The sequence below is a fragment of the Olea europaea genome, chromosome 7 (genome assembly GCF_002742605.1).
Source record: "Olea europaea var. sylvestris chromosome 7, O_europaea_v1, whole genome shotgun sequence".
NCBI classification, from domain to species: domain Eukaryota; kingdom Viridiplantae; phylum Streptophyta; class Magnoliopsida; order Lamiales; family Oleaceae; genus Olea; species Olea europaea.
This window is the reverse complement of record NC_036243.1, coordinates 16,471,745-16,495,816: the sequence shown is the minus strand read 5'-3', so window position 1 is coordinate 16,495,816 and position 24,072 is coordinate 16,471,745. Positions and strand designations below refer to the sequence as shown.

The following is a 24,072-nucleotide window of genomic DNA, read 5'->3' as shown; positions in this document are numbered from 1 at the left end:
TCTAGGATTTAGTCTGACGAAACTAGGACACCTGGGTATCCAAAAAAAAAAAAACAAAACAACAATTTTTGTCTTGATTGTAACATGTGCTAAAAAACATATTTTTATAACTTCTGCAATAATTTCTTGTAATTTACATCACAAATTATTCTTTAACGGCTACATTCATTTGCCCCCCGTCAAATTTGAATTTGTTCTCACCCTTCTCTAACCCCACTCCCTTCAAAAAGCTACTTTCTTCTTCCTTTCAAATAAGTGGTTTCTTGTTCATAAACACTCTACCCCCATTTCTCTCTCTTTCCTTCTTCTATAATTTGATTCTGGGTTTTCTCTCTCGCTCTACCTTTTTCTTTTTTTTTTTTTAAAAAAAATCTGATTATTGACTTTTCAGTTTGCTCTGAACGAAATGGGAAGTTGTTTAAGCAAGAAAAGCACTTCTTCTCCTGGTCCAATTTTAAAGCCACAAGAACAGATTCAGTCCAATACTCAATTGGAGAAAAAGAAGGCAGAAGAAGAAATTGTGAAGAAACAGATTTTTGTTACGAAACACCAGAAGAGCCACGAAGTCGGAAGGCATTCTGCAGAGGAGAAAATTGAAGCACGGAAGTCCACAGAAGTAGTCGAAATGGGGAAAAATTCGAGCCCGATTAATGAAATAAATGGTGAATTAGGGAATGGGGAAGGTGTCATAATGGCAACTCCGGTGAGGTCCTCGAGTTGTACTAAAGAAGAGGTGGATGCTATTTTGATACAATGTGGAAGGCTTAGCCGGAATTCTTCAACCGGGAAGGTCGGGCTTTCCGGTTCCGGTTCTTCAGAAGATTCTGGTAATCTTCAAAGGGGAAGAAAGTACTCTGGTTCAAAAAGGAGTTTTGATTTTGATAACGAAAATGGTGCTGATGGAGACAATGTTGCTGATGGTGACAATGTTGCTGTGATAAGGGATAAAGAGCACCGCCATAGACAAAGCCAGCGCCAGTCCAGGACTGGTGGATCCGCCTCTCAGGGGCGGAGAAGGACTCCCAGTCGAGAAAGAGACCAGGCGGCACAGCAGCGTTCCGGTAGCAGAGAAAGAGGTGAGAGTGGAGGTGGAAGGAGGGTAAGCAGATCTCCCGGTAGAAGATCTGAATCTCCAATTACTACCTCTACTGGTGCTAATTCGTCGGCAGCAAATTCTAATAATGGCAGTTGTAGGCCTGGAAAGATGGTTTCTGTGCCTGCCACAGTGTCATCTTTGGCAATGGATAAGAGTACTAATGCAGGTCCTAGCCATGGCGGCAGCAGCGGTAGCTTAGAGCCTAATTCGACCACGGCCATTAAAAGGATCCAAGTGAAGAGAACTGCTGGTGTGGATTCCACTGTGGGTTTGAGGAGTGCTGCTTCGCCTCGTAATCGATCCCCTGCACGGGCTAATGTCAAGGGGTCGAATGAGAATCAGAATTTTAAATCCTGTCAAAACCAAACTGTATCCCTTAGCCAAGGCAATTCAAGAAAGGCAGAGCAATCTCCATATAGAAGAAACCCTCTTAGTGAGATTGATACCAACATTGTTATGGAACAGATGCCTTCTCCTGCAGGAGTTAAACCTGCTGTCAACAACATTCTGTCACAGGTATGCATATTTTTTATCAAACAATATAATATTCGAAAAAATTTCTAGTATTCCCCGAGTATGGAGTACTCAGTACTCGTGCTACTGTCGAATTGACATGTGTATTAAATACTACTCCTAGGCCACTGATGAATTGACATGTGTAGTACAAATGTAGGATAAGTACTTAGTTGAATTGACATGTGTATTAAATTGTACTCCCAGGCCGCTGGTGAATTGACGTGTATTACATATGTAGGGCAAATACTGAGTTGAATTTTGCTATTTGTACACTTGCTTGTCAACACTGGTGTACATGCCCCTCACAAGAGGGAAGGGTCCACACCCTATAAAAAAAAATGCGTGGGCCTTCCTCATGTGAGGGGTGTGCACACCAGCGTGTCGCAAAACTCTGCTAAGTTATACTCTAGGAGAACTACCTCCCTCCTCTGTGATTTAGTTTCTTGATTGAAGTATAGAGAACTATCTAGCTAAAAGAAAATTGTTTGATACTCATTCATGTGATAACACCTCTATTAGCTTGTTTTGAACCACCTCATTTAGAAGACTAAGCAACCACGTTCTTTATTTATGGAGAGTCTGACATTTGCATAGTTTTTTCATAAACGAGAGGAGGTAAGATTTGAACTTGAGGCTTCTGTGTTGAATCACCTCCTCTATAAGTTTGAGCTGATGGAGTAGGGAACTGATTTTAAGTGACAGGATTGGAAGTTTCATGAAATATTGATCCATGAAACTCTATATTACGAAAAATGGCTATAGTTTTGTAGGTAACTTCAAGTGGTGTTTAGAAATTATATGATTTTTTATGCTTCGAAGTTGTTGGCTATACATCATATGACTTCATTTTATTCAGAATGACTTGTAGTTTTATAAATTACTTCAACTTAAAGAGTTCTTGCATACGTCTTACAAATAACTTGATGCTTGTATGTTGTTACGGAGAAGGCAAATGCAGGAAACACATCATATGACTTCATTTTATTCAGAATGACTTGTAGTTTTATAAATTACTTCAACTTAAAGAGTTCTTGCATACGTCTTACAAATAACTTGATGCTTGTATGTTGTTACGGAGAAGGCAAATGCAGGAAATACAAGAGCTGAACACAAACTTAGAAGCAAGAAAATCGATCACAATCTAGTGAATTGCAAAGCCAAGGAGCACCCGCAGTTGATTACAGAAGAGTCTAAGGGATTACAAGGAGTTACAGGCAATTTTGTGTTAAATAAGGTACCTTCGGGTCCTGAAAATTTTAAACCTCAGACAATGACGAGAAGCAGATCCTTTAGAGAATCCCAAGACCAAGACTACAAACCTGAAACTCAGCTAAATCCTACTCCATCCTACACTGCATTATTGCTTGAAGATATCCAAAACTTTCACCAAAAGAACCCCCTGAACCCCGGGTTTACTCTCCCACCTAGTGTTACTAAAGCCTGCTCTATTCTTGAAGCTGTTGCTGACCTTAACTCGAGTACTGGTTCCAACTTGATCGGTACTTCCTCGGACACAATGCAAAACTCCACTGCTGAGCATTTCGTTAAGAGTGATGAGAAGACAAGATTAGAAACCAAGAGGGACCCCATTGTGGAATCTGAGGTGGTGGCTAATGATGATTTGACGCAGCCAAGCTTTCACAAATACATAACTGTAAGGAGAGGTACGGTGCCAGGGGATGAAGACTTGGAAGAGCAAGAATCATCAGGCAGCAATAGCTTTGTGGGCAGTCAGGAACACTGGCTTTCTTCTTCGTGGGAGCCAAATTCAGTAGATTCAACTGATCGTTCTTCTATAATGTCAAGTAATGGGCAGAATAATCGCAGTCAAATGGCTAATAAGAGGCATGCCATATCTGACTTAGGACACCAACATACTGGAGTTGGACGTGGCAGAGTTGGATCAAGAGATCTTCACACGACACCTAGAGTAGCTGCTTCGAGCTGAATATTTAGATTGTTGCAAATCTACTAATTCGTAGGATGTTTCTTTCACCAGTTCTATTCTCTTTAACTGGGAAGTTTGATGGTACATTTTGAACATTGTTTGAAGTAGAACAAGTTTGTTTTTGGGTTGGTCACTTGCAATCTTTGCTGCAGTTCAACACTTTACAGAAATGTTCTTTAATTAGTTCTTTTTCTTGCCAATTAAGTATAGAAAACAATGGATTTCTCCACAGAGTAAATTGAAATATAAATATTGATCAGGTCTAGAAAATAAAAGGACAAAAATGATATTGTTCGATCGAACTAATATCTGAATCCTCAGTCAATGTACTCTAGGACCATTGTTGCAAAATTAAGAAAGTTGGAAAATTATCTCAACCACCAGCAAGAAAAAGTGCCACTTCTTGAATTTTGACAGGTGAACGTGCAATCTGTGAGCTTCGAATGGAGATACAAGTAGTCAATCAAGAAGGGATTGTAAGAGCGTATCCCAATTGTGCTCTAGATTAGATTTAAATTGTAATTTATATCTTCAAAATATTCAAAAACCTCACCAATGAAGAGATGCAAAGGAATTGTAAAGTGCATTTTATAGTAGAAAATGATAGATCTACTTGTGAGACTCACAAGAGACAAAAATCTACCAACCCATTTAGACCTAATTTTTTTTATATCTTCTCATCAAAATCTTAGTTAAGAACACCCTCATAAATCTATCGAAATGTAAATAGAGATGTAAAAGTGTTTTTGAATATGTCAATTTACATTTATTTTATATCATCATTGGAGATTCTCTAACTATGCTAAATTTGAAACATTCGATTTATTTCTTGAAATTCGACAAAATATAGAGCTCTCAAGATCATACTGATGAAAGGGGTTTTCTTGCTTTAGCATTAGCCCTTGTTTGAGCTCCATTTTAATTAGTTTTTGGAAAAATATTATATTTTGTAGTAGTGATTTTATGAAAAATGTGTAGTTAAAAAAAAAAAAGAAATCTATTATTTATAAATATCTCTATACAGATGGGTAAAGAAATAGTTTGACACAATGATGTCATGTGGAGCGTGGAACTTTAAGCGTAGAAAAGTAATGCTATAAGTGAAAGTTTAAAAACTTATACCAAAACATGGGCCTTTACAAGACTAGTCCATAAGAAGATGGGCCCATTATACATTTAATCCAGTCATCTTCTTTCTTTCATTTTATTGATCAGTGCGTCGCAACTGGCAACTGGTTCAGTTGAGGTTTTCCAGCACACGAACCAGTTTACGGTACAAGTTCGCACTTCTTCTTCCGGCGGGTTTTTTTCCTTCTCTAGGTATGAAGGAAAAGTGTTGTTTTGTTATTTCAAATTGCGCCGAAATCTGCATTTTTTTTAATTAATGTGATTATACCGATTAGCTTTTATAGATATTAGTCTTGTTCCTGAGAATTGAAAAATAGACATTGTTCGATTTTTTAAGTATCTTAATCCTGCAGTAATATTTTTCCTATTTCGGATTTTTTTATTATTATTATTATTTTATTTTATTTTTTTGGTTTTTTCTTGAATGCCCTAATGCTGCCAGTCCAAAAGTATAATTTCTATTGATATGTGTGTCTGTATGTGGTGGGGCTCTGTGACTGTGTTCATCTATTTTGTAGAATTTTAATGGATATTTACCTTCTTAATGTGTATTATATGTGAGTGGTTGTAAGAATCTTAATTTCTCGCAACTATTTCTTAACTTTGATCCATAAACCTACTGATGGGATAAGTAACAATGAAATTTCTTTCACCTGTGTTTCCATATACACTGTAATTCAATCTAGTTCATTTTCTCGGTACTGTTAAAAATATGAGGAATTATAATTTAGTATATGCATTATGAACATTAATTGCGTAGTCAAAATTTTCCCTAGATCTATGATTTCCAATCGACTTACCGCCTGTTTTAACTTTTTATTAAACAGACATCTGGCTACTACGTACTCGTGTACTTGTTGGACCTTGATTTGGACCTCCAGAAGTTGATTATGACCAGTCAAACCGTTATAACTATTTGAGGCCCCATCTGATGACGTACTTGATATGCAACAAGACCTCTAGTAATTTGGGATTGTTAAAGTCAAAGGGCACAAAGAACATGGATATGGCTTACTAACTTGAAAGAATGATTGAAAAGGATTGTTGAAAGTAGCTTCATTCTAAGACCTCACAAGTCATGTGGGCAACCTTTCTCCAGTTAACTTATTTTTTATTATCGAAATAATTAATATCATTTTTAATCAACTTCTTCATGGTCACTATATGTTTCCTCTAAAGCAAAACAGAAAAGTTATTCACCCTAAGTTCTTATTAGTTTTCATTTTTAATCAGTTCCCTAGATTGAGGCATTTTCTTTTCTTTTCTTTTCTTTTTTTTTCGCTGAGTTTTATCTTTTGGCTGGTTCATCTTTTTTAGAATTGTAAAATGACTAATAACTAGTTTCACTCTCATGGAGCAGGCTTCGCAAAAGTCCAAGCATCAGCAATTTAAAAAGAATCATCGCCTATTTGTATTGGAGATCAGAAGATGTCTAGTGGGCTTGGACTTGAGAATCTTGTTGACCGTATGCAATCATAAACCTATACTGATCCACGACTGATATATGATGTTATCTCGTTTGCGTGTTCTTTTCAGGAATTACCATTGTTTATAAACTGGATATTATATTGCTAATCTACTACATGAATGGAGTAGTGTTTATTATGTGCCCCTTCCCCCTGAACTCAATGGTGATTTTGAAGAGTTCTTAAGAACCTGAAGTAGATTTTTTTTCGTAACATCCTGCTGGCAAACTGTGTTAGGGATAGCATCTTCATACATTATAGTCTTTGATGTTATGATCTGCAAAGCTGAAGTGTTAAAGATATTTTATTTCTTCTCAGTCAAAGTCTAAATAGCTGTGAGTAAATTCCATTTGATACAATATCTTTGATTGACTGATATAAAAGCAACTTACAACTACCTCCACAAGGCATTGCTCTCTCAGGCTTTGGCCCATTGCGGAAAATCCCCCATGGCTGCCCCCGATAAGGCCAAAGTACTTCCTCCAGTTATCATATTTCCTGTCCTATCAAGTTACTGGCTTGGCCTGAACTGAGTGAGGTGTTGTAGGCACCTTATTTTAAAACTCTAGAGAACTGGGGTATACTGCATCTTTCATTTAGTTTATAAGAATTTAAATATCCCGTCTATATCTTTTCACACTTGAATTTCTTGACAAGTAATTTGCTTCCAATAACATCTCTTTTTTATGCTTTTAATTTTGGTCCCTTGTGATTCTCAGAAACAATCTCAGTGATCACAAATGATGGGCGAAATATAGTGGTAAGCGTTTAGGTTTTGAGCTGCAATAATAGAATATTTGGTAGTGAACCCTTTTCTTATACTAAATAACCAATTCTTCTTGCAGGGAATTCTGAAAGGTTTTGACCAGGCTACTAATATAATTCTTGATGAGTCTCATGAACGGGTGTATTCCACAAAGGTCTGCTCCTAATCTCCTACAAGCATCAAACATGTATGTTGTGTAGCATAGCTCGCTATTAGAAAGTCCAAGCTGCTCTGAATATAGATTTTACTGAATGAAAAGAATTCAGTGAATAACACATCCTATGACGTTGAGGAAATGCGCGTTGCATGTCAAAAATTGAAGACAGAAAATATATAGGTCACGCCTCGAGGATGTGCCCATCATGAAATTTTTTACTAAGTATATCATAAATAGAACACGTCGTGTTGCATGTGTCTGAGGAGTGTCTGTGCTTCAAAGGTAGAGAGAGTGGGTGGAACTCGTTAAATGCTAACCTCCCTGCTCTTGTAGTTGAGGAGCTTTGTGTTATATGTACCTTCAAGTTGAATATTAATCAATTCTTATCATTTCTTCTTTTTATATCTTTTATTTTCCTATATGTATTTTAGTTCAATATTAACACAGTTGTGTTGTTCCATAAGGTTGATTTTCTCATAATACAATTGATGCCTGTTCTATATTGTAGGAAGGTGTACAGCAACTTGTGTTGGGTCTCTACATCATCAGAGGAGACAACATGTACTATTTTTTCTTTGCCATCTGCATATCATTTACATCATAATTCTTTTGCGTTTGACTAATATAATTATATGCTGTAGTCTGATTTTTCTTACCTTACCTTGCAGTAGCATCGTTGGAGAACTAGACGAAGAGCTAGATGCAAGCTTGGACTTGTCACTACTGAGAGCTCATCCTCTGAAGCCAGTTATACATTGATTTGTAACATGTAGTGTCTAAATATTCTTTAGATTCGAAGCTAGAAAATACACCCAAAACGCAGGGGTTGGTGGGTGGGTGGGATGAAATGAAGAGAGTGAACATTATGAGAAAAAGATCATATGAATGGAGTTCTGCAGTTTGTAACTACTAACTAGCATGTACCTTCTTGTAAGGATTTGAACATTCTTGCTTTGATTTTGCAAACCCCTGTTCTATAATTTGTGTTTTCTACTTCTGATTAACAGGTATAGGAAAACTCATCTGGAGGAATGATTGGATTTTTATCAGCTTCGAGTTTGTTAGTAAACATGAGTACTAAAACTACATTGTGACAATGAATAATAATCTACAGCAAGCTTAATACAAAGACCACTTGGAATTCATATTGGTTTTTGTCGTTATTTTTTGAAGCTCATCGTGAATTCTATCAATCTTTTAATCGTGGAAGCTTTGATCATAATTTTTTGCATATCAACATGTCTTTTGAATTGAAGAATCGAGAATAAGTGAGCACAATGCCTTAAATAGATTTGAATAATGGATAGCTATTGGCATATCATTGAACATTACCAGAGGCCGGATAAGGGAGTGCAAGATGTCAAGTTGTAAAATTTAATTATTGTCATTGCGTAGAGCTTGTACGCAAAATTATGGATATCATCAAGGGAGTCATCATTAAGGTTTAATTATAATTATTAAAAAGAGAGGTATAAGAGATGATAAAATGTACAATTTCTCTTGTAAAAAGAGAGATGTAAGAGAAAATAATGAGTTACCACAGCGACGAAAGAGGACGTAATTTCACATTAGGACGAACCTCTATTAATTTTGCATGTCTTGTGTGTCTATTTTTTTTCCTACAGTTTAATTATTTTCGGTGATATAAAACTAGAGTTTCTAATTCTCAACGCAAGATGGATAAAACAATAAAAAGAAACTAAAATATGGTCCATTATTAATGCTTAGTGCTATGTACTAAACTACCACAATTTAGTCTTAAGAATTTGCATCCTGCAATTTAATCAACCTTTGCCATTGAATTAAGTGCATATTGATCTTTTGAGTTTAAATATACTGAATTAGATTCAAACTCAGATCTGGTTATAATAAATTCTTCCTCTATCTATTTAACCTTCGCATGAATTTTTAAAGAAAGTAATTTAAGATGATAAATTCATACAAATTGGAAAATGCATGTGAACAAGTCCGCCAAAACCGAAATCACAAAACTTCACACTTCTCCATAGAATATGAAATTTGTACTTCACTCTCTCAGTGTTGACCTTCCTCAAGATCCCACTACCTGCTACAATACCAACTCTTGTCTTAAATAAAAAAAATATGCTTCTGCGTGATTAAATGTACTAAAACATAATGTATTAGTAATTTGACTTTAATCCCAACTAATCGTATACACAATACACTTCATCTTCAACTCTAAGCAATCCAAATCAGATTTCCATGGATTCCCCTTGCAGTTCAAGATCTTTCTCTTCTAACCTCTTCTATCTTTTCTTGCTTGTGTCTTCAAATCTTCTCACTCTCTTCATTTCCACTAACTTGTATTCTCCATGTTCTCTAGGAACTCGAGTAGAATCCGTCACACCCATTGGGAAAACTGCTGATTGTGCCCCAAGAGATCCCAAGCCAACCCCGAAAGTAGAGATTGTCAAACAATTCAATGCATCGGAAAGTGAAGCAGACCTCCCTGATGAGTTTCTTGCTTTCACATCCCCACAGCAGCTCCCACTGGGTTATAACTCAAATTTTGATTCCGACAAAATCCTCCCTCCAGTTGGCCATCCGTGTGCACTTTTCCCTGATATGCTTCGCCAGTATATGTCATACAAAGTCAATGGATCCTGCCCGGACGACGAGCTTCTAGCACAAAAGCTTCTCCTCCGGGGATGTGAGCCACTTCCTCGACGCCGGTGCCATCCAGCTGCACAGAAAGAATACATTGAACCATACCCACTTCCTGATAGCTTATGGATGACACCCTCGGACTCAACTGTTGTTTGGACAGCACATACCTGCAAGAACTATTCATGTCTCATCAATCGTATGCATACTCAGAAAGGTTTTGACGACTGCAAGGACTGTTTTGACCTTGCTGGACGAGAGAAAACCCGATGGACTGGCAATGGTGGGGGCCTCGACTTCTCCGTAGATGAAGTACTTGCAGTAAAGAAGCCTGGCACAATAAGAATAGGGCTTGACATCGGAGGTGGGGTGGCTACATTTGCTGTCAGAATGAGAAAAAGAAACATAACAATCATCACAACTTCAATGAATCTAAATGGCCCTTTTTTGAATATGTCAATTTACATTTATTTTATATCATCATTGGAGATTCTCTAACTATGCTAAATTTGAAACATTCGATTTATTTCTTGAAATTCGACAAAATATAGAGCTCTCAAGATCATACTGATGAAAGGGGTTTTCTTGCTTTAGCATTAGCCCTTGTTTGAGCTCCATTTTAATTAGTTTTTGGAAAAATATTATATTTTGTAGTAGTGATTTTATGAAAAATGTGTAGTTAAAAAAAAAAAAGAAATCTATTATTTATAAATATCTCTATACAGATGGGTAAAGAAATAGTTTGACACAATGATGTCATGTGGAGCGTGGAACTTTAAGCGTAGAAAAGTAATGCTACAAGTGAAAGTTTAAAAACTTATACCAAAACATGGGCCTTTACAAGACTAGTCCATAAGAAGATGGGCCCATTATACATTTAATCCAGTCATCTTCTTTCTTTCATTTTATTGATCAGTGTGTCGCAACTGGCAACTGGTTCAGTTGTGGTTTTCCAGCACACGAACCAGTTTACGGTACAAGTTCGCACTTCTTCTTCCGGCGGGTTTTTTTCCTTCTCTAGGTATGAAGGAAAAGTGTTGTTTTGTTATTTCAAATTGCGCCGAAATCTGCATTTTTTTTAATTAATGTGATTATACCGATTAGCTTTTATAGATATTAGTCTTGTTCCTGAGAATTGAAAAATAGACATTGTTCGATTTTTTAAGTATCTTAATCCTGCAGTAATATTTTTCCTATTTCGGATTTTTTTATTATTATTATTATTTTATTTTATTTTTTTGGTTTTTTCTTGAATGCTCTAATGCTGCCAGTCCAAAAGTATAATTTCTATTGATATGTGTGTCTGTATGTGGTGGGGCTCTGTGACTGTGTTCATCTATTTTGTAGAATTTTATTGGATATTTACCTTCTTAATGTGTATTATATGTGAGTGGTTGTAAGAATCTTAATTTCTCGCAACTATTTCTTTACTTTGATCCATAAACCTACTGATGGGATAAGTAACAATGAAATTTCTTTCACCTGTGTTTCCATATACACTGTAATTCAATCTAGTTCATTTTCTCGGTACTGTTAAAAATATGAGGAATTATAATTTAGTATATGCATTATGAACATTAATTGCGTAGTCAAAATTTTCCCTAGATCTATGATTTCCAATCGACTTACCGCCTGTTTTAACTTTTTATTAAACAGACATCTGGCTACTACGTACTCGTGTACTTGTTGGACCTTGATTTGGACCTCCAGAAGTTTATTATGACCAGTCAAACCGTTATAACTATTTGAGGCCCCATCTGATGACGTACTTGATATGCAACAAGACCTCTAGTAATTTGGGATTGTTAAAGTCAAAGGGCACAAAGAACATGGATATGGCTTACTAACTTGAAAGAATGATTGAAAAGGATTGTTGAAAGTAGCTTCATTCTAAGACCTCACAAGTCATGTGGGCAACCTTTCTCCAGTTAACTTATTTTTTATTATCGAAATAATTAATATCATTTTTAATCAACTTCTTCATGGTCACTATATGTTTCCTCTAAAGCAAAACAGAAAAGTTATTCACCCTAAGTTCTTATTAGTTTTCATTTTTAATCAGTTCCCTAGATTGAGGCATTTTCTTTTCTTTTCTTTTCTTTTTTTTTCGCTGAGTTTTATCTTTTGGCTGGTTCATCTTTTTTAGAATTGTAAAATGACTAATAACTAGTTTCACTCTCATGGAGCAGGCTTCGCAAAAGTCCAAGCATCAGCAATTTAAAAAGAATCATCGCCTATTTGTATTGGAGATCAGAAGATGTCTAGTGGGCTTGGACTTGAGAATCTTGTTGACCGTATGCAATCATAAACCTATACTGATCCACGACTGATATATGATGTTATCTCGTTTGCGTGTTCTTTTCAGGAATTACCATTGTTTATAAACTGGATATTATATTGCTAATCTACTACATGAATGGAGTAGTGTTTATTATGTGCCCCTTCCCCCTGAACTCAATGGTGATTTTGAAGAGTTCTTAAGAACCTGAAGTAGATTTTTTTTCGTAACATCCTGCTGGCAAACTGTGTTAGGGATAGCATCTTCATACATTATAGTCTTTGATGTTATGATCTGCAAAGCTGAAGTGTTAAAGATATTTTATTTCTTCTCAGTCAAAGTCTAAATAGCTGTGAGTAAATTCCATTTGATACAATATCTTTGATTGACTGATATAAAAGCAACTTACAACTACCTCCACAAGGCATTGCTCTCTCAGGCTTTGGCCCATTGCGGAAAATCCCCCATGGCTGCCCCCGATAAGGCCAAAGTACTTCCTCCAGTTATCATATTTCCTGTCCTATCAAGTTACTGGCTTGGCCTGAACTGAGTGAGGTGTTGTAGGCACCTTATTTTAAAACTCTAGAGAACTGGGGTATACTGCATCTTTCATTTAGTTTATAAGAATTTAAATATCCCGTCTATATCTTTTCACACTTGAATTTCTTGACAAGTAATTTGCTTCCAATAACATCTCTTTTTTATGCTTTTAATTTTGGTCCCTTGTGATTCTCAGAAACAATCTCAGTGATCACAAATGATGGGCGAAATATAGTGGTAAGCCTTTAGGTTTTGAGCTGCAATAATAGAATATTTGGTAGTGAACCCTTTTCTTATACTAAATAACCAATTCTTCTTGCAGGGAATTCTGAAAGGTTTTGACCAGGCTACTAATATAATTCTTGATGAGTCTCATGAACGGGTGTATTCCACAAAGGTCTGCTCCTAATCTCCTACAAGCATCAAACATGTATGTTGTGTAGCATAGCTCGCTATTAGAAAGTCCAAGCTGCTCTGAATATAGATTTTACTGAATGAAAAGAATTCAGTGAATAACACATCCTATGACGTTGAGGAAATGCGCGTTGCATGTCAAAAATTGAAGACAGAAAATATATAGGTCACGCCTCGAGGATGTGCCCATCATGAAATTTTTTACTAAGTATATCATAAATAGAACACGTCGTGTTGCATGTGTCTGAGGAGTGTCTGTGCTTCAAAGGTAGAGAGAGTGGGTGGAACTCGTTAAATGCTAACCTCCCTGCTCTTGTAGTTGAGGAGCTTTGTGTTATATGTACCTTCAAGTTGAATATTAATCAATTCTTATCATTTCTTCTTTTTATATCTTTTATTTTCCTATATGTATTTTAGTTCAATATTAACACAGTTGTGTTGTTCCATAAGGTTGATTTTCTCATAATACAATTGATGCCTGTTCTATATTGTAGGAAGGTGTACAGCAACTTGTGTTGGGTCTCTACATCATCAGAGGAGACAACATGTACTATTTTTTCTTTGCCATCTGCATATCATTTACATCATAATTCTTTTGCGTTTGACTAATATAATTATATGCTGTAGTCTGATTTTTCTTACCTTACCTTGCAGTAGCATCGTTGGAGAACTAGACGAAGAGCTAGATGCAAGCTTGGACTTGTCACTACTGAGAGCTCATCCTCTGAAGCCAGTTATACATTGATTTGTAACATGTAGTGTCTAAATATTCTTTAGATTCGAAGCTAGAAAATACACCCAAAACGCAGGGGTTGGTGGGTGGGTGGGATGAAATGAAGAGAGTGAACATTATGAGAAAAAGATCATATGAATGGAGTTCTGCAGTTTGTAACTACTAACTAGCATGTACCTTCTTGTAAGGATTTGAACATTCTTGCTTTGATTTTGCAAACCCCTGTTCTATAATTTGTGTTTTCTACTTCTGATTAACAGGTATAGGAAAACTCATCTGGAGGAATGATTGGATTTTTATCAGCTTCGAGTTTGTTAGTAAACATGAGTACTAAAACTACATTGTGACAATGAATAATAATCTACAGCAAGCTTAATACAAAGACCACTTGGAATTCATATTGGTTTTTGTCGTTATTTTTTGAAGCTCATCGTGAATTCTATCAATCTTTTAATCGTGGAAGCTTTGATCATAATTTTTTGCATATCAACATGTCTTTTGAATTGAAGAATCGAGAATAAGTGAGCACAATGCCTTAAATAGATTTGAATAATGGATAGCTATTGGCATATCATTGAACATTACCAGAGGCCGGATAAGGGAGTGCAAGATGTCAAGTTGTAAAATTTAATTATTGTCATTGCGTAGAGCTTGTACGCAAAATTATGGATATCATCAGGGGAGTCATCATTAAGGTTTAATTATAATTATTAAAAAGAGAGGTATAAGAGATGATAAAATGTACAATTTCTCTTGTAAAAAGAGAGATGTAAGAGAAAATAATGAGTTACCACAGCGACGAAAGAGGACGTAATTTCACATTAGGACGAACCTCTATTAATTTTGCATGTCTTGTGTGTCTATTTTTTTTCCTACAGTTTAATTATTTTCGGTGATATAAAACTAGAGTTTCTAATTCTCAACGCAAGATGGATAAAACAATAAAAAGAAACTAAAATATGGTCCATTATTAATGAATTTGCATCCTGCAATTTAATCAACCATTGCCATTGAATTAAGTGCATATTGATCTTTTGAGTTTAAATATACTGAATTAGATCCAAACTCAGATCTGGTTAGAATAAATTCTTCCTCTATCTATTTAACCTTCGCATGAATTTTTAAAGAAAGTAATTTAAGATGATAAATTCATACAAATTGGAAAATGCATGTGAACAAGTCCGCCAAAACCGAAATCACAAAACTTCACACTTCTCTATAGAATATGAAATTTGTACTTCACTCTCTCAGTGTTGACCTTCCACAAGATCCCACTACCTGCTACAATACCAACTCGTCTTAAATAAAACATGCTTCTGCGTGATTAAATGTATTAAAACATAATATATTAGTAAGTTGACTTTAATCCCAACTAATCGTATACACAATACACTTCATCTTCAACTCTAAGCAATCCAAATCAGATTTCCATGGATTCCCCTTGCAATTCAAGATCTTTCTCTTCTAAACTCTTCTATCTTTTCTTACTTGTGTCTTCAAATCTTCTCACTCTCTTCATTTCCACTAACTTGTATTCTCCATGTTCTCTAGGAACTCGAGTAGAATCCGTCACACCCATTGGGAAAACTGCTGATTGTGCCCCAAGAGATCCCAAGCCAACCCCGAAAGTAGAGATTGTCAAACAATTCAATGCATCGGAAAGTGAAGCAGACCTCCCTGATGAGTTTCTTGCTTTCACATCCCCACAGCAGCTCCCACTGGGTTATAACTCAAATTTTGATTCCGACAAAATCCTCCCTCCAGTTGGCCATCCGTGTGCACTTTTCCCTGATATGCTTCGCCAGTATATGTCATACAAAGTCAATGGATCCTGCCCGGACGACGAGCTTCTAGCACAAAAGCTTCTCCTCCGGGGATGTGAGCCACTTCCTCGACGCCGGTGCCATCCAGCTGCACAGAAAGAATACATTGAACCATACCCACTTCCTGATAGCTTATGGATGACACCCTCGGACTCAACTGTTGTTTGGACAGCACATACCTGCAAGAACTATTCATGTCTCATCAATCGTATGCATACTCAGAAAGGTTTTGACGACTGCAAGGACTGTTTTGACCTTGCTGGACGAGAGAAAACCCGATGGACTGGCAATGGTGGGGGCCTCGACTTCTCCGTAGATGAAGTACTTGCAGTAAAGAAGCCTGGCACAATAAGAATAGGGCTTGACATCGGAGGTGGGGTGGCTACATTTGCTGTCAGAATGAGAAAAAGAAACATAACAATCATCACAACTTCAATGAATCTAAATGGCCCTTTCAATAGTTTCATTGCATCAAGAGGCGTTGTACCTTTGTACATAAGCATTTCGCAAAGACTCCCCTTCTTCGACAACACACTAGATATCGTGCATTCTATGCATGTTCTGAGTAACTGGATACCCACAAAACTGCTCCATTTCTTGATATTCGACATATATAGGGTGCTTAGGCCTGGTGGACTGTTCTGGCTCGACCATTTTTTCTGTGTTGGGGATGAGTTGGAGAATGTCTATACACCCCTCATAGAAAGTGTCGGATTTAACAAGGTCAAATGGGTGGTGGGACGCAAGCTTGATCGTGGCCCGGAGCTAAATGAGATGTACGTTTCTGCATTACTGGAAAAACCACTAGAGAATTCTTGGTGATTGTAATTAAGCTTCTTTCTTTTCTTTATTTAAGCTCTTCTAAATATTGCAGGAAAGAAATTTTGTATTCTGAGCACAAAGTCTAATTATTATAGCAGGAAATTGGCAGTCAAACGTCCTTTTTTTTTTTTTTTTTTTTTTACTTATTGTTATAAAATCTGCTTGAACTGGTAAATGCATAAGAACAGAGAAGAAGTAAATGAAGCTAAAAGTATAGTTTAGCAACAAAATAGACAGAAAAGGAAAGACGATAAGACAACAATATAACAAAATAATCCTATCAAGTGACCAAGAAATCCAAAGCCAAGTCAATGCTGGAACGATGATGTCCGCGAGATAAACAGATACTTTTAGTACAAGATAAAGTAGAAAAACTAGTATGGGATTTTAGTTCCATGATTATTTTTCAGAGGTATTTATAGAATTCAGTGACATGTATTTCTGAAAGCAACTGAAACTGGTTAGCTTCCTGGAGATTAAGATACCTTCTGCTTATAGTACCATATTAAAATCTTCTCTAAGTGAGGAGTGGGAAAATGCCTTGACCACATTATTAAAAACAATTAAAACGTCTTCATCCAACAGCCCAGGGACTAATCCACCAGTACTGGTCCACTGATGGAAATGTATGTAGATTCAAGTTTGAAGCAAAAGAAAAGGTTCAAGCGTCCGACAAGATCAATTCATAAATATATCTAATATTGGAGGCTCACTACATAAGAGTAGTATTTTACTTTAGTTCCGTAACTGAAGTGGTCTTGGTCCCAAATCCTAATGAAACCTGGCGACTTAGTAGGCATTACCACCTATGACCTATAGATATACCAGTAGGTTCGACCTATTATTCCCATCTTTAAGACTATAAGATATGACAACCTTCCATTGACCTAAAAGAGACTCGTGTTAGTACAATCTCAATAGAAAAGGTAGCAGACTAATGCCACTGCACATACCACGCTGACACTCTCGTTAATAGAAATTTTGTTACTGTCTTCTAGTTATCGATTTCTTCTATTAAGTGGAATTATTGTTATACCCATAGCAAAAGCTTCATGCCTGAAAATAATTGAGAAGATTTAGATCAGCAGTTGGTTCCCATTCAACTGGTTTCGATTTAGGTTTCAAAATTCCAGTTCTTGCAACAATCTAGTTCTCCATCTTACCTCATATTGTTCCAATATTACAATAGGTAATAAAAAAAGAATAATACCCCTTCTTACCACAAAAGGGATGAAAGGAAAAGGAATAAAAATAAAATTAAAAACTTTGGAAGAAAGGAAGGAGTTCATTAAGAAACCTACTTACCATAAAAATCAGTATATATGCCTCTTAGTCTTCAGCAACAAATAACGAACTGCCCTTGGCAAAATGTTTGCAGATTGAGGGAAATGCAGCAAAATTTCACGACTTTCCTCCAGCAGTTCATAATGAGGGGAAATAATGCGCTTTAAGATCGGAATGGCTACCATCAATAAAGTTCCCAGTTTCTGAAGCTATATTATGAACTGAAATTGTTCTTACTCAAAATCCCTAATTTAGGTCGATTTAAAATTTGGGGAAACTGTTCCAAGAGTCATGTCATTCTAGATTTTTTGAGTTAATTGTTCCAATTATTAGTGAATTTAGATCAATGTCTTTGATTAGCCCCCATTATTCCACCCATTTTTATTTTAAAAAAAAATGAGGGTCAAATGAGGGCTTAGTCAATGAAGTTTAAAATGTCGAATTTTGATCATCGAGCTTAGGTCTATGTCTTCGACTATTCACTGAAGTTTAAAATGTAGAGTTTTCGCCATTGAACTTTGAAAAATATTGTACATTATTCACTGAACTTTGAAAATATCGAATTTTAACCACTAAACTTTGAAAAATATTGTACTTTATTCATTAAATTTTGAAAAATGTTATACATTACTTACTGTAAAATCGATATTTTTTAAAGTTAAACAATTATGTTAATGAGTAACGTGCGACATATTTCAAAGTTCAGTGGTCAAAACTCGATATTTTAAATTTAAGTGAGCAATCTAAGACATGAACCTAAGTTCAGTGAGCAATCGAATACATTGATCTAAGTTCCGTGATCAAAACTTGACATTCTAAACTTCAGCAGCCAATCAAAAACATTGATCTAAGTTCAGCGATCATTGGAACAATTAATTCGATTATTTTACCAGAATCAGATTATCAAAATGAGTTGGCAAATTATGTTTTTGGATGGTTAGAAGAATAAGGCTCAATGTACATGGAAATCTTTCAGTGTCCTGTACGAAAATTGTTAAGGCCTTGTTGGATTGGCCATTATTTTCCATGAAAAATGGAATTCAAATTCCAACTTCTATTTTTTTGATTGTTTGATAGCATATTTTTTTCATCGAATTGATTTTCTTGATTTTCTAGATAGGCTGTTGATTGATTGATTTATTTATTTATTTATTTATTTATTTATTATTATTATTATTATTATTATTATTACTACTACAATGGAAATAAATTCTATCTCTAATTGTAAAAAAATATTTTCCTTTAATTGACAATTTTCATATAAAATAAAGTCAAACGAATACCAAAATATATATGATTTTTTTTTTGGCAATGGAAACAAATTTTATCCATAATAACAGTAAATTCTATCCATTTAATTGATAATTTTCATGTAAAACAAAGTCAATAGAACGTCAAAAAATACTTTTATTTTAATATTTTTTACATGAAAAATTATACCAATCAAATACAATAATTGGCAATTCTTAGTAAAATTAAAACAATTTATAGGCAATTCAATTCCCTGAAATTCGTTTTCTTTTCTTCCAAATTCTATTTTTACAATTAAACGGACCATAAATGTAGCATGATTCTATTTCTGGTTAGAAAATGTCATTGGTCCAACTATCAATTTTTTGCTATCGAATGTTAAATTGGTACAATTCTAGTAATATCGATTAAATTAAATTAGTTTGACAGGAAAAGGGTGACATGCGATTTGACATCCTCTCACATGATATTGAGACCCGCGTGAATAAAAAATTTCAAAAAAAGTTGCCCCAACCCTATCGTGAGTTTTCAGTCAGGGAGTCTGTCACCTCATTCTGTCAATGTAACATAGTTGATATCGCCCCCCAGGGCGCATCCGAGTTGGTGGAACAATCACTTCGTTGGGACGCTGGAAGCAAGGATGGAGAGTTCGATTCCTGGAGTTAACACTGGGTGCTAAAATGGAGGGGAAGCCATTTGGTTGAACAAACGCCCAACGAGGAGAGCTCTCTTTACGGAAGGAGTCCAAATGAGTTGTGGGAACCTGGGAGCCAACAAGGGCACATCCTGCGATTTACCTCCCTGAGCTGCTGAGGGGCCGGAGGTTCAGGGACAAGGATCTAGTCGGACGCAAGCCCGGACACCTTGTAAAAAAAAAAAAAAAAAAAAAAAAAAAAACATAGTTGATATCGATTTGGTAATATAGCATATTGATGCAAAAGGGTTCGTACCTTTGTCTATATTGTGATATTAGTTCAAAATTTTTAAAAGTGACGCGAATGATTTCGAAGCCTTTTATTTTTGGCATAATTTTATGTGTGAATTTACTTTCTCTTAATTTTTGTGGAGAAAATTATAATTTAAGTCTCAAACCTCGTCGAAAGTACCTTTCTTTTTTGAATAATGCTATTTGCAATTATTTATCATCGTGGTCACCTTACGTATCATACATACGACGATTAATGATTCGTTACATAAGGTAATAAAAAATTATCATATTAATGTATTAAATCACTAATCGCTACATGTATGTCACATAGGACGACTGCGACTGTAAATTGCATTACTCTTTTTTTTTCTTTTTTTTTTTAAACATAGACCCTAACTTCATGTTTCAGTCCATTACTCAACGATTGACTTTTATTTAGTGCTGTTTGGTAGAAATTTTGTTAATTGATTTTTTTACCGTTAAAGATAAAGTGGGTCCTATCTATGAAAGAAGAATTCAAAAATAACGATTGGAATAGTGAAGTAACGGTAAAAAAATTGATATTGATTAGATTAAAATCTCTACCAAACATACTCTTAATCACTTTTAAGAAGGTAAAAAGTAGGCCTCGGCGTCGTTTAGTCTGGGTCGGTTTCGACTCCAACCCGAAATTGAAATCAAAATTAAATTAATCGATTTTGGTGAATTTCAACCCAAATTGCTTTGGTTGGGTTTGGACTTTTAGTTTAAATTAAATCAATTTTAAAAAATTGTCCTAGTTCTAAGCCCACTTATACTATAAGAACTAAAATAACTAATTAATTTGATATTACAAGAATTATTGACTAACAAATAAAATCAGGTTAATAGACACAAATCAATAAAAAAAAATTAAGATTTTTGTTACCTTTTTATGTATTATGTAACTTGACTGACTGAATAAGAAAAAAGTTAAATATAACATAATGAGTTTTTGAAAGAAAATTTACAGTATTATTACTCACTAGCAATAGTGATAGCAATGGGTCGGGTTCGGGCCGGGGCACCCCCATCCTGCACCGTTTCCCCAAGCCTTGTCCCGCTCCGCCTTAGACGGGGCGGGGCAACCTTTTTCCCCCGTTTGTTGTCCCGTTTATTTTTTTTTGAAACATTTTTAAAGTTTCAAGCTACGTTATTATTAGTGAATAAAATACAAATTCAAAATGATTTTTTAACGAATGAATTGTCTAAAAATAAAATTATTTTTAAATTTTTTTCCTTCACGGTCGCCCCGCCCCACCAACCCATTTGGGGTGGGACCCCGGTAGGGCCGAATCGAGCGGGTTTTATTGCCATCCTTAACTAGCAACATTGTGAATTGTCTGTAGGTGTTTTGTAATATTTTATCCTGTACACCCAGTAAGACTCCCTGTCTTATAGTGTTGTTTCTTTCCTTTCCCTCTCTCCTTCGTAATTGGTGGCAGGCTGGCAGTAACATGCCACTGAGTATGTTATCTAAAGTATCTGATAGTCGTGAAATATAAAGCCACTGGTTTTAGGGCGACTGTTGAAGATTTTTTTTTTTTACCTGCAATCGGTACTCTTCAGGTGTGCACTGGATAAACCCTCGGACTGACGCAATAACTTGCAAATCACGTCAGTCAAGTAAACCACACTAGACAAGTCCGGTGTAACAGACTCGACCGAAAAAATGTTGATAGAGGGAATTAAACTCGTGATCAAATGCATCCGCATTCACCTACTCCACCAACTGAACCACTCTATGAGGAGGCAATTTTATTAGATTCTTGATTCGTGAAGAGATGATTTCTTGTTCATGTCAAGCTATCGTTGGTCCAATTCTCCACATGACACATTGGAGATACGAATTAATATTTTCTTGGTTGGCGGAAAGCATCTTGATAATGTGACTCCCAAAAAATTAAGTATCGAGCATTGCTTCGTGTTTTGATTTGTTTTCATTTAAAATACACATTTAACATTTGATAAAACTTCAATTAAGCTCTTCACTTGTGCAGTTGTTTGCATCATTCACTCGAACTTTTAGTTGTTTTAGAATTTAGAAACAAAAAGAAACTTTTCAAAAGAAGTATCATTTACTCAAATGAGGAAATATCGATGTTTAGTGGGTTTGTGGTTTCGGCTAGACGAGCAAAGCTTCGGGTAATCTTGGCAGTGAAGAATTGGAGGCGGGTTTGGGTAGGGATGTGGAAGTAAGGAAAGAAGAAGACCCTTCTTTTTTTCTTTTTTTAAATTCTTTTTTATTTATCTTTCTTGTATAATTTTTTTTAATTATTTAAAGTTAAGGGTAGAATTGTCCTTTCACTGGAGATTCATGGCAACAATGAATGAAAAACATCAATATGAAGAATGAACGATATGTGCGAATATATGAAAGGCTGAGGACAAGATGAGGATAAAGATTGATAGAGTGAATTGTTAGAAAATGGAATATTGGAGACCTAGAGTGAAATTTACCCATTTTTTTAATATATAGTAGAAGGGACTTTCTTTTTTATCTCTCAAAAGCTTGGGTGCAAAAGGGGGGAAGGGGGAATGGAGATAATTTCAAAAAATTACAATTTATATAGCACAGAAAGAAGACATGTAAAGTGTAGTTACATTTTATATGCATGGTGTGATCTGTAAATTTATTCTATTTATTGAGCGAGACTTGATGGATGTGCTATTTGTTAATACTTGTGAAGTTAGTAACTTGCGATATTCAAAGACAAGAAGTTCCCATATTCTTGTATCGTCTCTTCTCAAACTTCATCTAAATTCAATATTGATACGTTTCAAATGACGTTTCAATTAATTTTCCTTACTTAATTTAAATGTGTCGTCTTGAATAGTATTATGACAAGTGTTCGCGAAATTATTTTCTTTCGATTTAAAACCACCGCAAGTGTACGGTTCGTTAACAAGTAATAAAGTGGATTCAATGAGTCCGAATATCGTCCCACAGAGATCGATTAGTTCAAATTTTATCTACCTCAGCCTTAACTGAAACTAAATTACCAAAATGGATGTAGACCTAATTGAACCTCAATTATGCATTTTTCTTTTCTTATGATTAAACTGAAATTAATATGCAAAACAATAAATTAAACTTGAGAATGAAATCTAAAAGTTGAGAACGCACTTGTTATAATTATTGGGAATGAAATATGCTAGGATCACGAATTCCCATGCAATTATCACTTTAAACTCTAGTTTCACAATATGACAACACATTTCGATTTTGACGAATCAATGTTCCTAAGTCTATCCAATACTCTCTCTCGAGATGTATCAAACCTATTTCTACACACCACCGGTCTATATTTCTATGACAAGAGCATATGTAAAAATGCATGAAATTTTATGAACATTAAAGATTCACATAGAGCATAGCGGTATATTTCTATCCACTATCGGACCCTACGATGATTTATACTATGTCAAATCTATTCCAATTCTCTCGAATGCAAGAATAAATCACTTAAATTCACACAATTATGAGCTCTTAATTGCGTAAACATTTAATTGCATATAAATCATTCAACATAATAGAAATTGTGTCTTATATCAAATTGCAAAACCAGAATATTAAAATTCAAATCACATGGTTCATCGATCTCCTAGCATAAATAAATCTAGCCTAGCATGCTCAAAATAACAAAATACATCAAGGTTTGTATATAGGACATCATTGGGTTATAAAACTTGAATAAATCTTGAAGTTCTTCGTGTTAATCTTTGTTCTTGCGCTCAAATCCTCTTCAAAAATTGTTTTTCGGCCTCCAATTACATTCTGGGCGTCTCTGGAATGTTTTTGGTATTTATATCCCGTGAAAAATTAGGTTACCATAGGTGTTTCAATCGTATAAGGAAAGAAAATTTTGGCGCCCAATTTGTACTATGCGACCGCATGATTTTAATCCGTGCGGCCGCATGTTTATATTCTTTTTTCATTCTTAATCCCTGCATCACTTCATGCCGCCGCACGACTTTTCTACCATGCGACCGCATGGTAGAATTTATCTTTCAATTCCTGCAATTTGGTCCCTTCTCTTTAATCTTCTACTTTTTTACATCTTTTCTTCATTCTTCACATTCCATCATCCCAAAATGTCATCAATTCGTATTTGGCACACTCGATTTCTTGATTTGTTCATCGGGTCAACTTTTAAGTAATTGCATCTTGGTCCTTGAACTTTCACTTTGTGTCATTTTAGTCCTTTTTCGCGTCTTTTCTCATGTATTTCACCATGTCCATCGGTATTACCTACAATTTACAAATATAATGAAATTA

At 35.4% G+C, this 24,072-nt stretch overlaps 5 protein-coding genes across 15 annotated transcripts; all 5 read left to right on the top strand.

Annotated features, from left to right (window-relative positions):
• The first annotated feature begins 232 nt into the window (after window positions 1-232).
• Window positions 233-3,740, top strand: LOC111397172 (uncharacterized protein At1g65710-like). Its single transcript, XM_023023942.1, has 2 exons — window positions 233-1,612; window positions 2,694-3,740. Exons 1-2 carry the CDS (start codon window positions 407-409, stop codon window positions 3,558-3,560), a joined length of 2,073 nt encoding a protein of 690 aa, XP_022879710.1. The 5' UTR covers window positions 233-406; the 3' UTR covers window positions 3,561-3,740.
• Window positions 3,741-4,752: 1,012 nt separating this feature from the next.
• LOC111397169 (sm-like protein LSM8) lies at window positions 4,753-8,066 on the top strand. Of its 7 annotated transcripts, none has more exons than XM_023023936.1 (7): window positions 4,773-4,880; window positions 5,516-5,768; window positions 6,049-6,153; window positions 6,874-6,914; window positions 7,000-7,074; window positions 7,586-7,638; window positions 7,746-8,066. In XM_023023936.1, the coding sequence occupies exons 3-7, from the start codon at window positions 6,117-6,119 to the stop codon at window positions 7,834-7,836; spliced, it is 297 nt and encodes a 98-aa protein (XP_022879704.1). In that variant the 5' UTR covers window positions 4,773-4,880; window positions 5,516-5,768; window positions 6,049-6,116; the 3' UTR covers window positions 7,837-8,066. The 7 variants fall into 7 exon arrangements, with proteins under 7 accessions (XP_022879703.1, XP_022879704.1, XP_022879708.1 ...); XM_023023939.1 differs by having other exon boundaries at window positions 4,780-4,833; XM_023023935.1 differs by lacking the exon at window positions 5,516-5,768 and having other exon boundaries at window positions 4,753-4,880.
• A 948-nt stretch (window positions 8,067-9,014) lies between these two features.
• Window positions 9,015-11,092, top strand: LOC111397974. Its single transcript, XM_023024937.1, has 3 exons — window positions 9,015-10,157; window positions 10,619-10,723; window positions 11,050-11,092. Exons 1-3 carry the CDS (start codon window positions 9,301-9,303, stop codon window positions 11,090-11,092), a joined length of 1,005 nt encoding a protein of 334 aa, XP_022880705.1. The 5' UTR covers window positions 9,015-9,300.
• LOC111397168 (sm-like protein LSM8) lies at window positions 10,596-13,909 on the top strand. 5 transcript variants are annotated; one of them, XM_023023931.1, is made up of 7 exons: window positions 10,615-10,723; window positions 11,359-11,611; window positions 11,892-11,996; window positions 12,717-12,757; window positions 12,843-12,917; window positions 13,429-13,481; window positions 13,589-13,909. In XM_023023931.1, exons 3-7 carry the CDS (start codon window positions 11,960-11,962, stop codon window positions 13,677-13,679), a joined length of 297 nt encoding a protein of 98 aa, XP_022879699.1. In that variant the 5' UTR covers window positions 10,615-10,723; window positions 11,359-11,611; window positions 11,892-11,959; the 3' UTR covers window positions 13,680-13,909. The 5 variants fall into 5 exon arrangements, with proteins under 5 accessions (XP_022879697.1, XP_022879702.1, XP_022879699.1 ...); XM_023023929.1 differs by lacking the exon at window positions 11,359-11,611 and having other exon boundaries at window positions 10,596-10,723; XM_023023934.1 differs by lacking the exon at window positions 11,359-11,611 and having other exon boundaries at window positions 10,612-10,676.
• Window positions 13,910-14,801: 892 nt separating this feature from the next.
• On the top strand, window positions 14,802-16,426 carry LOC111397167. The gene has a single exon (XM_023023928.1). It carries the CDS (start codon window positions 15,098-15,100, stop codon window positions 16,310-16,312), a length of 1,215 nt encoding a protein of 404 aa, XP_022879696.1. The 5' UTR covers window positions 14,802-15,097; the 3' UTR covers window positions 16,313-16,426.
• The last annotated feature ends 7,646 nt before the right edge of the window (window positions 16,427-24,072 follow it).

Coding starts and splice junctions, on each gene's coding strand:
- LOC111397169 (XM_023023935.1), top strand. CDS start 6,117: ATGTCTAGTGGGCTTGGACTTGAGAATCTTGTTGACC. Junction 6,154..6,873: donor ACTTGAGAATCTTGTTGACC/GTATGCAATCAT, acceptor TGTGATTCTCAG/AAACAATCTCAGTGATCACA. Junction 7,639..7,745: donor ATCATCAGAGGAGACAACAT/GTACTATTTTTT, acceptor CTTACCTTGCAG/TAGCATCGTTGGAGAACTAG.
- LOC111397167 (XM_023023928.1), top strand. CDS start 15,098: ATGGATTCCCCTTGCAATTCAAGATCTTTCTCTTCTAAACTCTTCTAT.
- LOC111397168 (XM_023023929.1), top strand. CDS start 11,960: ATGTCTAGTGGGCTTGGACTTGAGAATCTTGTTGACC. Junction 12,758..12,842: donor ATGATGGGCGAAATATAGTG/GTAAGCCTTTAG, acceptor TTCTTCTTGCAG/GGAATTCTGAAAGGTTTTGA. Junction 12,918..13,428: donor AACGGGTGTATTCCACAAAG/GTCTGCTCCTAA, acceptor TCTATATTGTAG/GAAGGTGTACAGCAACTTGT.
- LOC111397974 (XM_023024937.1), top strand. CDS start 9,301: ATGGATTCCCCTTGCAGTTCAAGATCTTTCTCTTCTAACCTCTTCTAT. Junction 10,158..10,618: donor AATGGCCCTTTTTTGAATAT/GTCAATTTACAT, acceptor TTTATTGATCAG/TGTGTCGCAACTGGCAACTG. Junction 10,724..11,049: donor GGGTTTTTTTCCTTCTCTAG/GTATGAAGGAAA, acceptor TCTATTTTGTAG/AATTTTATTGGATATTTACC.
- LOC111397172 (XM_023023942.1), top strand. CDS start 407: ATGGGAAGTTGTTTAAGCAAGAAAAGCACTTCTTCTCCTGGTCCAATT. Junction 1,613..2,693: donor TCAACAACATTCTGTCACAG/GTATGCATATTT, acceptor GTTACGGAGAAG/GCAAATGCAGGAAATACAAG.